This window comes from Gopherus evgoodei, chromosome 5, assembly GCF_007399415.2.
Source record: "Gopherus evgoodei ecotype Sinaloan lineage chromosome 5, rGopEvg1_v1.p, whole genome shotgun sequence".
In the NCBI taxonomy this organism is placed as follows: Eukaryota; Metazoa; Chordata; order Testudines; family Testudinidae; genus Gopherus; species Gopherus evgoodei.
In genome coordinates, this window is record NC_044326.1 from 44,805,728 (window position 1) to 44,821,743 (window position 16,016).

At 41.4% G+C, this 16,016-nt stretch overlaps 1 protein-coding gene across 3 annotated transcripts in view; it reads left to right on the forward strand.

The window, feature by feature from the left end:
- The window catches only part of WDR19 (WD repeat domain 19), a 126,749-nt gene that overhangs the window by 47,783 nt on the left and 62,950 nt on the right, over positions 1-16,016 (forward strand). For all 3 annotated transcript variants that reach the window (XR_004000798.1, XM_030565629.1, XM_030565628.1), the window contains exons 14-16: positions 350-472; positions 6,225-6,374; positions 7,475-7,622. Coding sequence is in view for 2 of the 3 variants with exons in the window: in XM_030565629.1 (XP_030421489.1) it covers positions 350-472; positions 6,225-6,374; positions 7,475-7,622 (421 nt within the window). In the remaining variant the exon portion in view is untranslated. The remainder of the gene's footprint in view (positions 1-349; positions 473-6,224; positions 6,375-7,474; positions 7,623-16,016) is intronic.

Consider the following 16,016-nt stretch of genomic DNA (forward strand, 5'->3'; position numbering starts at 1 on the left):
AACTAACCAAAGTAAGAGTTAAAAACCTTCCAAACAATTATTTTAGTAGCAAACATGAGAACAACAACTGAGTTACAGGTGGCTTGCAGAAGTGTGCATTCTGTCTTGAAGTGGCAGTGGATGAGAAGAAAGTGCTAGCTTATGAGGTGTTTAACAAGCTTTCTTTGAAAGCTCTGTATGGGGTTTTAGGGGAGCAGCTAGTGGTTTGTAAGTGGTACATGTGAAAGGGCAAATCTGAGCTAGTTATAACTAGGGTAATGCCTTAGTGTCTGTTTCATACAGACAAAATTCATTAATATCTCGCTAGTGGTGGCAGTGGTTTCAGTTTTGCTTATTCCTTATCCTTTAGATAGAAGGTGAAGGTTTAGATGCTCAGGAAGAACGAGAAACTCGACTTTTCCCAGCGATGGATGATAAATGTCGAATCTTGTGCCATGCTCTTACTGGTGATTTCCTCATCTATGGTACAGATGTAAGTATATTGCTTGTCTCAAATTCATCTTAGATTCAATAAGTTTCTGTTTTTGATTACTTGGACTATTTCTCTTCATACAATAAGCATAAAGTGTACGGTTCTGATATGCAGTGTACCAAGACTTACTTTGTATGCAAGCTATATTTTAGGCAAACAGAGACAAAATTTCAGCCAGCTTCCTTAATTATTTAGGCCTGCGTGTGATGCAGATGCAGTTGCACTGGCACATTACAATGGTTCAGTTGTTTTTGGTTGATGCTCAGCTTCGTAACTTAAGGCCAAGTCCTGCTTTTATTGAAGTCCTTGGCAAAACTGATATTGAATTTAATATTATTTATTTGTATTACGGTGGTGCCTAGGGGGATCTATCAAGGATTAGGTCCCCATTGTACTAGGAATCTTGCAGACCTGCAGGAAAAAGATAACCTAGATTATGAGGGACTATTATTATAAGACAACTGCATAGGAGTAGCATCCACCACGTACCATCCCCTTTACAAACTTAGAGGCACAGATCCTGCCTCCAACAGCTCACAGTTTGAAAAGGACATACAAACCGGAGGGATTAAAGGGTGCCCTCTGGGGCACCTGGCACTGGCCACTGTCAGAAGACAGGATACTGGGCTAGATGGACCTTTGGTCTGACCCAGTAGGGCCATTCTTATGTTACCAAAGTAATGATAACCTAACCTATAAAATGATTTTTAGTTTGTTTCGCTTTGTTTGTAAATTGTCTGTATATCTAGAGTTGCCCCTCAACCTTGCACTATTAGTGAGATAGTTTCTTGTAGACATTGCTTTAGAAGTGTCTCTTCACAAGGTGTTACCCCCCAAAATCAGACTCAACTCTCCACAATCAGTCATCAATTTGTCTGGTTTTGATAGGTGAAAGGAGGTGACCCGCCCTAGAGGAATTGCCAGGGTTTTCCCTCTGAGCTTTGGCAAACTCCCCAGAACAGACTGACTCTGTTGACTTTTGGGAGTATACAGATACAGCATTCCACTCCAAGGATTGACACTCAGGCAGTAAGCTTTGAAAACAAAAATATTCTTTATTTAATGTATCAATGTTCTCTGATACAATAAATCTTAAAAGCATATATCAAGAAACAAAACACAAATTCTATTAGCAAAAGTATGCACATCAAAGTACCTAATACCGTAGTAGCGTGCAACTAGAAATATATTTAAGTGGTTATATTCTACTTGCAGTGATCAGTCACATTTTGGATGTTGACAGCAAGTTCTTACTTAAATATTGAAACTGTATACATAGTAATAAACATACATACACAAACATCCAACTTTAGTATCTCAGGCATACAGACTCATTTATTCTATTTTCTCCTTATACCATGGTCGTCATGTTTACTTCTCTGCAGTCTTCTTTCCCTCAGGTCCGTCAAATGGTCCTTCTGTTCTGTCACAGCTACTTCTTAGCTGCTGCTGCTGTCATGGCTTATCTACTACTGCCTCTGTAACCCACACACCTCCTGGGTGTGGTGCTTTGTCCCATCTAGTGGCACCGAGACCACTTAGAGATAAAATGAGGCTGTTCTACAGCCTTAGCTTGCAGCCAGTTGACTTTTAGCTCATGCAGTAGAGGCTCATGCCCTAAGCCCCACAAGTCCCAGGTTCAATCCTACCTCCTAATGACCGAGGTCTGTCAACATTACACCTCTGCATGATTGCTTGGTCTGCCACAACAAGCCCCTAGCCCTTTTCTTCCCTTTTTTAGTGATTTCAGCTCTCTTCCTGCTGCTTCTGGCTTTTCCTGCTGACAAACTTTCTTCCTTCTGCTCTCGCACTCCAACATCTCTAAGAATGACAAACACACACACTCAAGCTTCTCAGTTTTCTGCCTTACACATGCTTCTTGGCCTATTCCGATTGGTTACTTCCTCAGTCCTTCTCGTTAGCATACCTTTCCTCCAGTCATCCTCTCATTGGTCCGTTCTTATAAACCAGTCACAGCTGCTAAATTCATTTGTCAATTAATGCTGGACCTGGTTAAAAACCTGTGCCATGCTCAACTGACTCCTCCCTTCAAGTTTTGAGTGACCCTTATCTCCCCTTGCCTGCCTATTTGCTATAGGCCAAATTACTCCAAGACCACCATTTTAGTTTCTCTGGCTGTGATTACCTGCAACCACCATCTTGTTATCCCTGGTTGTAACCACTTAAAACTGTCTTTCTTAGTTATTAAACCCATATAATGATAAACAGTTACACATTTATATGCATCTTAACATTAGGGATTCACTGTCAAGACTCCAATTTTTACTAATTTAAATAAGTTTAATTTCAATTCTTTCCTTGCTTCCGCTAATGATGGTGGGGCAATGTTCTTAATGCTGTATTCCTTACACAGAATAGAGCAGCTGAAAAATCTCTTATATCAGAGGGATTTGAATGAAGAGAGGGTGGTGGCTTTTAGGACAAGCTCATGAAATACATTTCATGTGTTGAGAGTGATGTGAAATGGAGTTCTGAGAAAGTTGTTTGTTAGTGGACATACAGTGTGTCAAGGCTGACATCATTGGTAGAGTGTAAGGAATGGAAGAAGCACCTTGGAAAATGAATGAAGTGATAAACAGCCACACATCATTATCTGGGCTGGCATCAGGTATATGAAAACCAAAGGATGTGTTGGCACAACCCACAACTTCCTCACAATTTTTAATGTAAGTTTTTGAACAGAAGCCTAGAAACTAGAATAACCAAGATGATCAGGCAGAGAGATGAGAGAGATTACAAGCAGTAGAAAGAAAAAATGTCTGGCAGTTGTACGAATTGTTTTTTTTAGAAGATTATTCTGGGCTCATCAAGAATGAGTAGATTTAGATTTTATCCACTGATATTTTTTTAATGTATGTACTATACTTTTGCTTTGTGGCTGTAGCTCATCGTCATAATAGCACATGTTCTGCATCTAGAGTTAAACTTCATTTCAGCCTAGCAGCAGCACAGAGATGATATACTTGTTTTCCAAGCAGAAGTCTTAACCATATAACTAACTAAAAGAAGCACTCGGGTTTAGAAACCACTTTTTTTCTTTCCTCGAATCTTATCTGCTGGTTCAAAAACCCTGGTGTCAACCTGTCATAAACAGATAGCTAAGGGTTAATGTCTCTTACACCTGGAAAGAGGTAACCTGAAGCACCTGACCAGAGGACCAATCAGGAAACCAGACTTTTTCAGGTCTGGGTGGAGGGAAGTTTGTGTCTGAGTTCTTTGTCTTCTGCCTGTTGCTCTCTCGGCTATGAGAGGATTTCTATTTCCTGCTTTCTAATCTTCTGTTTCCAAGTTGCGAGTACAAAAATAAGTTTGTTTTTTTGGTATTTACATGTATATAGTTGCTGGAATGTGTTAAATTGTATTCTTTTGAATAAGGCTGTTTATTCATATTTCTTTTAAGCAATTGACCCTGTATTTGTTACCTTAATACAGAGAGACCATTTTTATGTATTTTTCTTTCTTTTTATATAAAGCTTTCTTTTTAAGACCTGTTGGAGTTTTTCTTTAGTGGGGAACTCCAGGGAATTGAGTCTGTACTCACCAGGGAATTGGTGGGAGGAAGAAGTCAGGGGGAAATCTGTGTGTGTTAGATTTACTAGCCTGACTTTGCATTCCCAATGGGTGAGGGGGGAAGAGGGATTAGCTCTCGGTACTTCTGTTTTCCAAGGCTGGAAACGGGGAGGGTGGAGTCCCTCTGTTTAGATTCACGGAGCTTGCTTCTGTGTCTCTCTCCAGGAACACCTGGAGGGGGGAAGGGAAAAGGCTTATTTCCCTTTGTTGTGAGACTCAAGGGATTTGGGTCTTGGGGTCCCCAGGGAAGGTTTGGGGGGACCAGAGTGCCCCAAAACACTCTAATTTTTTGGGTGGTGGCAGCTTTACCAGGTCCAAGCTGGTAACTAAGCTTGGAGGTTTTCATGCTAACCCCCATATTTTGGACGCTAAGGTCCAAATCTGGGACTAGGTTATGATACAACCACAGTTGGAATTTTTGCGAGACTGTAGACAAGGTTTAAGACAGTAAAACTGCAACATGTCTCTGTGAGTCAAGTTGTTTGACATTTATATAACTTTCCTTTTAAAACATCATGTACAGTTGTTAGTACATTTTCAAGCTGTCAGAAGAGATTATGTTCCTTTATTTTATAGTAGTGATATTATTTCCACTGTAAACCACAAAGTAAATAATTTTCTTGTTCATTTTATCAAAGAAAAAGTTTGAAAATGTACAACCTTTTGGCCAGTTAATGGTTCAGTAGCACATTCTATTGCCTTGTAAAAGACCTTTAAGTGAGATGTTAGAGCTTCAGTATCCCATGAGCTCAAACCTTTGAAGTGATGATCACTTCCTGTGGGGTTTTGAATACCTTCCACTGCTTCTGATTTCAGTGGACGTTCAGGGCACAAAGTACTTCAGAGGATTGAGCCCTTAATTACTCTACATAAGATGCTATGCTGGGTTTCCAAAAGAAGGTAGTGTTTCAGTCTCCAACACCGTCACTGGTTTAGTAACATAGTTAAAAATTCATTAGTAATTTTTTCAGTTAATTGTTGGGGTTTTTGGTTATTTCATTTTTTTAATTTTTTTTTAAGATGTTACTGATTTAATATAAGATACTGAATTCACAGCTGAACAATTGGGTGTGTAAGAGTTTTACAGTTGGCTATTTTATATGATTTTAAAAATATCTTCTGTACATATAAGAGGAAAATGAAAAGAATCCTTAAAAGATTTCTCCATATTAAAATATAGTATTAAATAACTAATTAACCTACTTTTTTGTCTAAGATAGGTGCACAGATTCTAAGTGTGTCACGCTTGCTATTTGGAGACAGTACAAATTTGATAGTTCGGGATACTACATGCTAGGCCCTTCTCTCTAGAGCAGCATTTCTCAAACTGTGGGTCAGGACCCCATTTTAAAGGGATCACCTGAGCTGGTGTTAGACTTGCTGGGGCTGAAGGTAAAACCTGAAGCCCTGAAGCTTTGGCACCCGCCAGGGTGGCAGGGCTTGGGCTTTGGCCCCCTAGCCTGGGAAGGGGGGGGCTCAGGCTTTGATCCCCCTTCTTAGGATTGTGTAGTAATTTTTGTTGTCAGAAGGGGGTTAGGGTGCAATGAAGTTTGAGAAACCCTGCTCGAGAGAATCATCCAATTCTACCTGCTTCCAGAATTGTGTAGATGTAGCAGACCTTCGTCTGCAGACCATGGACATAGGGAAATCTCTCATTTATTCTCCAAAACTTTTTCTAAACCCATATTCCACTTCTAGATGGTTTTTAATCGATTTGGCTCAGAATTCTAAATATTTGGAAGGAAGTAAATTTTCTTTGAGTTGATTTTGCAGCTTTCCCTTGCTACAGGGCTGCATCGTATGGGGGGAAATGCTCAGCCACGAGACCAGAGATAAAGTGTTTTTTCTGCTCTTCTGTTCTATCAGAGTATATTGAAGAGTACTTTTGCCTCTTTGGCAACCGGGGGAACACATTCACACAGGAATCAAGGTTGTCTCAAAAAATGCCCTAGAGCAGCTGCCAATGGGAAAAGAAGGCCAAAGAGACTGCAGTTGCTGTTCCTTAAATACTCCTCACACATAGTACTCGAAGATAGGACAAACCAAAATGGAGTAACATTGGAGTGACTCCATCAAAAAGAATTACCTCAACATTATTTACATTACATTATAATTACTTGTGTAGTACCAGTATTCTGATTGTTCTATTATTTATTATTAGACAGGTGTTATTCACTATTTCTACATTGAAGACTGGCAATATGTGAATGAATATCGGCATCCTGTCAGTGTGAGAAAAATCTTTCCAGACCCCAGTGGAACCAGATTGGTTTTTATTGATGACAAAAGTGATGGCTTTGTGTATTGCCCAGTAAGTTAATTCAGGACATTCATTCCACTTTACTTACAAGCAGAGTTCTCTGTAAGTTATTTCTACTGTATGAAGTGTTTTATCACAGCATAAAGAAACATGTGCCAGTTGGACTGATTTGCCCCCCCCCCCCCAAAAAAAAAAAACTGAGGTGGCAGAGGGAGTAGCCTAGTGATAATATAGGGACATAGAATTGCCATACCAGATCAGACCAAGCTTGCTCGTGGACAAAATTTCTTCTTAACCCCAGATAGTTGGTTTACATACTGTTTATAATTACTTTATCTTATCTAATGTTACTGTGTATTTTCTGATTATCTGTATTAATGTCTCATATTTTAAGCCTGTTTTGCTCTTGGATTCAACACCTTTAGCAGAGAATTCCACAGGCAAATGTGTGTTGTGTATTAAAAAAAGTTTGTTATAAGTTATAAATGTATTTCACTGTGTCCCCTAGTTCTTGTATTTTAAGAGAGGCAAATAGGAGAACCCAATTTACTTCTTAGTAACATTTGTTATTTTCATTATTCATCTCCTCGCTAAACTAAATAATCTAGCCTGCTTCTTGCTTACATATATATACCTGTCCCTGGAAATTTCCACTACATGCATCCGATGAAATGGGTGTTCACCCATGAAAGCTCATGCTCCAAAATGTCTGTTAGTCTATAATGTGCCACAGGACTCTTTGCTGCTAAATAATTCTACTATTCCCAGTTTCAACACACATGAAAGTCTTTTCATGTCCTCAATAATTTTCATCACCCATTTCTGGGCCACTTATTCCTTTTTGAGATGGGTGACTGGAATTGATTTTTATATATTCTTTATAACTGGAGATTGGTATATCTCCTAGAACTGGAAGGGACCTTGAAAGGTCATCAAGTCTAGCCTCCTGCCTTCACTGGCAGGACCAATTTTTGCCCCAGATCCCTAAGTGACCCCCTCAGGGATTGAACTCACAAACCTTGGTTTAGTAGGCCAATGCTCAAACCACTGAGCTATTCCTTCCCACCCCCTGTCATGTAGTGATCACACTATTCAATGTGTCTCATTGGCTTTCTGCTTACTAAATAACTTTACATTACTGTTTTTTGTAGGTAAATGATGGTGTGCATGAGATCCCAAATTTTCCACCAACCATTAAAGGCATTCTGTGGGAAAATTGGCCAATAGATAAAGGTGTATTTGCTGCTTACGATGATGATAAAGTGTATACTTATGTCTTCCATAAGGATACCATACAAGGTACTGTAAATACTTTAGTTAATCTTATTAGCTATCTGACATTTCATGGCAATTAAAGTTAGAACATGTTACACAATAATATTAAATATTGCCTTTTAATTTGTATTTTCATGTAAATTTGCTGCATGTGAATAATAGTACTGCTATTGGTAAGTATTGCCAACCACAGAGCAGACAGATACTGTGCAAGTTTCTGCACACAGCTCCCACAAGGCATTTAAATCCTAATTTGCAGATTTCCTACTACTCTGGTCCATGGCCTTTAACCTGCCAGTTGTGTTGAATATTTGTGAGAAATATCTGCTGGGAACAGGATCACAAAACTCATGTTCAGTTTTAACCAGAATTTTAATCTAGGTCATCTAATGCAGTGGTTCTCAACCAAGGGTATGTGTACTCTTGGGGGTACTCAGAGATCTTCCGGGGGTACATCAACTCATCTAGATATTTGCTTAGTTTTACAACTGGCTACATAAAAAGCACTAGTGATGCCAGTACAATCTAAAATTTCATAAAATGACTTGTTTATACTGCTCTGCAATACACTGAAATGCAAGTATAATATTTATATTCCAATTGATGTATTTTATCATTATATGGTAAAAATGAGAAAGTAAGCAATTTTTCAGTAATAGTATACTGGAGAATTTGAAAGTAGTGTCTGTTAGTCCGCACATGTGCCCTGACTCACCGCCTGGTTTCATCTAAGGTGATAAAGAGGGGGGCATACCAATCATGTCTCTAGTTCCTTCTCATTGCAACAAGGTCTGGGTCAGAACTATTAGTGTCTTCCTGCGTGTGACCCGCAAAAGAACAAAGTTGTATATAGTTAGCTTTTTACTGATTTTTTTCACTTTTTTTTTCTTTTTTCTGTTTTTAGATAGGTGAGTAGTTTTTAGAGTAGAATAGATAGTTTGTGGGTTTGTTTTTTGGTAAACTTCCCCACCACCACCCATATCCACACATGGGTACTACACTATGCCGAAGACCCCAGGCTTTAAAATCTGCGTCTTCTGCCTTGCATTCCTTCTCAGTCAGCGATGAACATCAACCCTACCTCTACTGCTTGGAGAAGGCCACATCATAGAATCGTAGGACTAGAAGCGACCCCGAGAGGTCATTTAGTCCAGTCCCCTGCACTCATGGCAGGACTAAGTATTATTTAGGCCATTCTTGACAGGTGCTTGTATAACCTGCTCTTAAAAATCTCTAATGATGGAGATTCCACAGCCTCCTTGGGCAATTTATTCCAGTGCTTAACTACTCTGACAGTTAGGAATTTTTTTCTAATGAACAACTTAAATCGCCCTTACTGCAATTTAAGCCCATTGCTTCTTGTCCTATCCTCAGAGGTTAAGGAGAACAATTTTTCTCCCTCCTCCTTTTAACAATCTTTTATGTACTTGAAAGCTGTTATCATGTCCCTTCTACAGTCTTCCCTTCTACAGACTAAACAACCCAGTTTTTTCAGTCTTCCCTCATACATCATGTTTTCTAGACCTTTACTCATTTTTGTCCACACAAGAGCAACTTTCTCCAATTTGTTCACGTCTTTCCTGAAATGTAGTGCTCAAAACTGAACACAGTACTCCAGTTGAGACCTAATCAGTACTGAGTAGAGCAGAAGAATTACTTTTTGTCTTCCTTACTACACTCCGGCTAATACACCTCAGAATAGTGTTTACTTTTTTTGCAACAATGTGATGTTGTTGACTAATATTTAGCCTGTGATCCACTATGACCCCCAGATTACTTTCTGCAATACTACTTCCTAGGCAGTCATTTCCCATTTTATGTGAGCGCAACTGATTGTTCCTTTGTAAGTGGAATACTTTTCATTTGTCCTTATTGAATTTCATCTTATTTACTTCAGACCATTTCTCCAGTTTGTCCAGTTCATTTTGAATTTTAATCCTGTCCTCCAAAGCACTTGCAGACTCTCCCAGCTTGGTATCATCCGCAGATTTTATAAGTGTATTCTCTATGCCATTATCTAAATCATTGATGAAGATACTGAACAGAACTAGACCCAGAACTGATCCCTGTGGGACCCCACTCATTATGCTCTTCCAGTTTGACACTGAACCACTGATTACTCTCTGGGAACGGTTTTCCAACCAGTTATGCACCAACCTTATAGCAGCTCCATCTAGGTAGTATTTCCCTAGTTTTTTTAATGAGAAGGTCATGTAAGATGATATCAAAAGCCTTACTAAAGTCAAGAAATATCACATCTACCACTTCCCCCATATCCACAAGGCTTATCACCCTGTCATAGAAAGCTATTAGGTTGATTTGACACAATTTGTTCTTGACAGATTCATTCTGATGGTTACTTATCACCTTATTATCTTCTAGGTGTTTCCAAATTAATTGCTTAATTATTTGCTCCATTATCTTTCGGGTACAGAAATTAAGCTGGCTGGTCTGTAATTCTCCAGGTTGTCATTATTTCTCTGTTGATAGATTAGCACTATATTTGCCCTTTTCGCAGTCCTCTGGAATCTCTCCCATCTTTCATGACTTTTCAAAGATAATTGCTAAAGGCTCAGATATCTGCTCCGTCAGCTCCTCGAGTATTCTAGGATATATTTCATCAGACCCTGGTGACATGAAGATATCTAACTTGTCTAACTAATTTTTAACTTGTTCTTTCCCCATTTTAACCTCTGATCCTACCTCATTTTCACTGGCATTCACTATGTTAGATCTCTAATTGCTACCAAATTTCTTTGGTGAAAACTGAAACAAAAAAGTCATTTAGCATGTCTGCCATTTTCACATTTTCTGTTACTGTTTTTCCTCCCTAATTGAGTAATGAGCCTACCTTGATCTTGTTCTTTCTCTTGCTAGTAATGTATTTGTAGAATGTTTTTTGTTACCCTTTATGTCTCTAGCTAGTTTAATCTCATTTTGTGCCTTGACCTTTCTAGTTTTGTCCCTGTTATTTGTTTATGTTCATGCTTTGTGATTTGACTTACTTTCCACCTTTTTTTTGAGTTTGAAGATTTTCTGGTTAAGACAGGGTTGCCTCTCACCATACTTCCTATTTTTCCTACACAATGGGATAGTTTGAGCTCATGCCCGTAATAATGTCTCTTTAAAAAACTGACAACTCCGTTGAACTGTTTTTCCCCTTAGACTTGCTTTCCATGGGATCTTACTTGCCACTCCCTGAGTTTACTAATTCTGTCTTCTTGAAATCCATTATCTTTGTGTTGTTTTCCCTGTTACCATTCCTTAGAGTCATGAACTCTTAACATTTCATGATCACTTTCACCTAAGCGGCCTTCCACTTTCAAATTCTCAACCAGTTCCTCCATATTTGTCAAAATCAAATCTAGAAAAACCTCTCCCCTAGTAGTTTTCTCCACCTTCTGAAATAAAATATTTCCTCCAATACATTCCAAGAACTTGTTGGATAATCTGTGCCCTACTATATTATTTTTCCCAACAAATGTCTGGGTAGTTAAAGTCCCCCATCACCACTGCTTCCTGTGCTTTGGGTGATTTTATTAGTTGTTTAAAAAAAGTCTCATTCATGTCTTCTTCTTGATAACATGGTCTGTAGCAGACTCCTACCATGACATCACCCTCGTTTTTTACCCCTTTTATCCTTATCCAGAGACTTTCAACAACATTTCAAATATGTTTAATATATGGGGGGAGGGATAGCTCAGTGGCTTGAGCATTGGCCTGCTAAACCCAAGGTTGTGAGTTCAGTTCTTGAGGGGGCCTGTCATAAACAGATAGCTAAGGGTTAATGTCTCTTTCACCTGGAAAGGAGTGACCTGAAACACCTGACCAGAGGACCAATCAGGAAACAAGACTTTTCAAATCTGGGTGGAGGGAAGTTTGTGTGAGAGTCCTTTGTTCTTGGTCTTCTGCCTGTACTCTCTCGGCTATGAGAGGATTTTTCTGCCTCCTGCTTTTCTAATCTTCTGGTTCCCAGTTGTAAATACAAAAGATAAGATAGTGATTTATAGGGTTTTTTCTTTTGTATTTACATGTGTGTAGTTGCTGGAGTGTTTTGAAGTGTGTTCTTTTTGAATAAGGCTCTTTATTCATATTTCTTTTAAGCAATTGACCCTGTATTTGTCACCTTAATACAGAGAGACCATTTTAATGTATTTTTCTGTCTTTTTACATAAAGCTTTCTTTTTAAGACCTGTTGGAGTTTTTCTTTAGTGGGGAACTCCAGGGAATTGAGTCTGTGCTCACCAGGGAATTGGTGGGAGGAAGAAGTCAGGGGGAAATCTGTGTGTGTTAGATTTACTAGCCTGACTTTGCATTCCCTCTGGGTGAGAGGAGAAGAGAGATTAGCTCTCGGTACTTCTGTTTTCCAGGACTGGAAATAGGGAGGGTGAAATCCCTCTGTTTAGACTCACGGAGCTTGCTTCTGTATATCTCTCCAGGAACCCAGGGAGGGAACACCTGGAGGGGGGAAGGGAAATGGTTTATTCCCCTTTGTTGTATGACTCAAGGAATTTGGGTCTTGGGGTCCCCAGGGAAGGTTTTTGGGGGGACCAGAGTGCCCCAAAACACACTAATTTTTTGGGTGGTGGCAGCTTTACCAGGTCCAAGCTGGTAACTAAGCTTGGAGGTTTTCATGCTAACACCCATATTTTGGACGCTAAGGTCCAAATCTGGGAATATGTTATGACAGGGCTGCTTAGCAATCTGGGGCAAAATCAGTACTTGGTCTTGTTAGTGAAGGCAGGGCACTGGAGTCAATGACCTTTTAGGGTCCCTTCCAGTTCTATGAGATAGGTATCTCTCCATGTATTATATTTATAACACTACCTACCTTTTCCCCCTGCCTGTTCTTCCTAAGCAAGCTGTACCCTTCTATACCAATATTCTAGTCATGCATATTATCCCATCAGGTCTTTGTGATGCTAACTATGTCATAGTTGTGTTTAACAACTAGCATTTCAAGTTCTTCCTGCTTATACCCCATACTACTTGCTTTAGTATACACATAAGATACTGATTTGATTTCGACCCATGTTCTCTCTTGTCTCTCCCTTGTCCCTGCTATAACAGCCCATGCTCCCCAAGATTCCAAACCATCTCCCAGGTATCCATGTGTTTGACATCCAGGTTGTAATTACTTGTTTTTTATGGGTCCCTATTATTCTGTCAGAAGCAATTTGTTTTGCCTACTTCCCCTTTTCCTCCTAAACAGAGTGCCCAAAAGCACTTCCCCTACAGTTTCTGTAGGCATGTATTAGCTGCTGGTCAAAGTCTCAGTGACTTTTCATTTCATATTGGCTTAGAAATCACAAATTAAAGGCCCAGAGACTGTTAGCCTGGCAGAGTACAGGATATGGGCCGTGGTCTCTAGGACATGTGGAGAGTAGGGAGGGAGAAGACTGAGTTTTCAGTACTTTCTGGTAAGTAAAGTTTTTGTTTGTGTTTTCTTTTCTTTCAGTGCTCCTTATGGATGTGCAGATGCACATTCTGTAGTATGTACCTTACTGAGTTGGAGTGTTTGTGACTGTGCTAAATGTATTAATAAACGCTGTGATAAATCCACACATCCTAGAGTTTTCACCAAGATTTTCTCCATTGTAGCAACCCAAATCAGGAGTTATGGTCCTCATATTCCCATATCTCAATGACTGGCTTCTAGCAGCACGGTCCAGACATGAAGCCCAGGTTTTAACCTCCATGTTGATCATCCTCCTTTGTTCTCTCTGGGTCAATATCAATGCCAAAAATCAACCTTAAATCCAATGCAATGGCTAGACTTTTTAGGGCCACTATCAATTCAGTCTCTGCATAAGCCTACCTGCCAAGAACTCATAACTCATATAGTCAACAGTGCTTCAGTCACAGCCACGACTTTCCTATCCTTCCTGGGACACATGGCCTCATGCACATAAATCTGCATCTTCGCTGCCTTCAGATATGGCTCCAGTTGATTTACTCACCCAACCATCATGCCATGGACCGCATGCTCACAGTCCTCCCCCACGCACTCACGCATAGTAATCTCATCCCTTCACTGGTAGAGGGAACACGTAGGGTTCCCTTCCCACCCTCGCTTCCCACACAAGACAGTTATCACTGATGCATCCCTTGTAGGCTGGGGAGCGTACATGGGTGAACACATGACACAGGAAACATGGACTCTTTGGGAGTCCAGAATGCATATCAACATTCTGGAGCTCTGAGCTGAAAGGATGGCATGTAGGCCTTTCTCCTGCTCATCTATTCCAATCAGATTCTCATAATGTTGGACAACACCACGACTCTTTGCAACAAATGGTGGCACGAGGTCAATGACTCTGTGCTCCGAAGCAGTCACCCTTTGGAACCGGTGCATCACCCACCAGATCATCTTATCTGCAGCCTATCTCCCAGGAATACACAATGTGACTGCAGACTTGCTCAGCACACAGTTCATGATTGACCATAAGTAGGAACTCCATGACACAATGGTACAGGACATCTTCGACAAGTGAGGAACTCTGACCAGAGATCTCTTCACATCCCCAGTGAATAGAGAATGCAGCCCATATTGCTCCAGAGGAGGTCTGAAGCTCTGAGTGATGCTTTCGTCATCTCCTCATTGGACCAACTCAATTACGCTTTCCCTCCTCTCTCAGCTCCTACCATGAGTACTACACAAGATCAGACAAGACAGAGCGACAGTGATCGTGATCATCCCTTCCTGGCCCAGACAGTTTTGTTTTCCCAACCTCCTTCATATGTCTGCTTGTCCCCCAATTCCCAGCCCTGCTTTCCCTGATCTCCTGATGCAGTACAACGGTGGCATCAACCATCCCAATCCACATGCATTTCACCTCAGAGCAGGGTATTTGGATGTGCATATTCTTTAGAAAGGGTGTGTTCAAAAGACGTGCAAAACATCCTCTTCAGCAGCAGGAAGGAATCCGCTAGGAGTTGTTACTGAGCCAAGTGGAAATGCTTCACCTCCTGGGCAGAGTGCAAGGGATTCCCCACCTCCGGAACTACCTACTATCCTTGAAGGCATCAGGGCTTGCCCTCGCTCTCTTAAGGTCTACCTAGCAGCAGTTAGTGCCTTTTACCCCCTGACATGGAAGAACACTCTGTCTTTACCCACCTGTAGACATGCGGACTCACCCCTGCCACACCTCCTGCTGGTTACTTCTGGGAATTAGCTCAGTTCCAGCTCCGGAGCGCCCTCTGCAGGCCGGTGATCCACCTGTCCTCTGGCCCTGTGTCCCTCCCTGGACCCGGTGCCCTTTTATGTGGAGTGCTGCCCCCAAGCAGTCACCCCTTTCTCTGAGGGTTTCCCCTTCCCGGGGAACCTCCACCCTCTATCGCCACTTTGCCTCAGTATATGGCTACTGCCCAGTCTCCATCTTGCCCCCGTTCACTGTGGCAGACTGCAGTATCAGCCACTCATCATAGGCAACGGGGTTTGGACCTGCTGTCCTAGCCTTCCCCTGGGTTGCCCTCTGCAACCCCCAGTACCTTTTAACCTAATGCTAGGCCTCAGCCTGGGGCTTTCTAGACTAGAGCTCCCCCGCTCCTCAGCCTGTCCTCAGCCCGGCTCCCCTCAGGTACTTTGTCTCTAGCTCCTGGCAGGCAGGCCCATCTCCCTCTACAGCTAGAGAGAGACTGACTGCTTCTAGCTCCTCTGGCCGCCTTATGAGGACCTGTTGCTCAGTTTGGGGTGTGGCCCCAGCTGCAGCCACTTCCCCAATCAGCCCAGCCTAAAGGCTGCTTTCTCCAGCCACAGCTCCTTCCCAGGGCTGTTTTTAACCCCTTCAGGGCAGGTGAAGGCGTCCACTCTGCTACACCACCATTGACTGCTAGGTTTTGGAAAGGCCTCATCAGAACCTTCCCACCTGTACAACCCATCACTCCCCAGTGGGACCTCAACCTGGTTTTATCCATGCTAACAAAACCGCCCTTTGAACTGCTGGCATCATGTTCTATGTCCCGCTCCATGAAGGTCGCCTTCCTCATTGCTGTCACTTCAGCAGGAAGGGTTAGTAAGTTTGGGGCCATGATGACAAACCCTCCTTTCATCATTTTCTATAAAGATAGTCTCCTTGCATCTGCATCCCAACATTTTGCTAATGGTTATTTCCCAGTTTCACGTTAATCGATCCATTTACTTACCTGCTTTCTTCCTGAAACCACACAACTCTGAAGAAGAACTGCAACTCCACTCCCTCAATGTCCGTTGGGCCTTGGCCTTCTGCCTACAGAGGCCAAGACCAATCAGGAAAACCACCAGATTGATTGTTGCAATAGCTGAAACAGTTAAGAGGCAGGCAATCTCTACACAGCTAATCTCCAAGTGGATTTTGGGATGCATTACACTATGATATCAATTTTCTGTCCTCCCATTACCCTTAGGGGTCTAGGCCATTCTGTGGGAGCCCAGGCTTC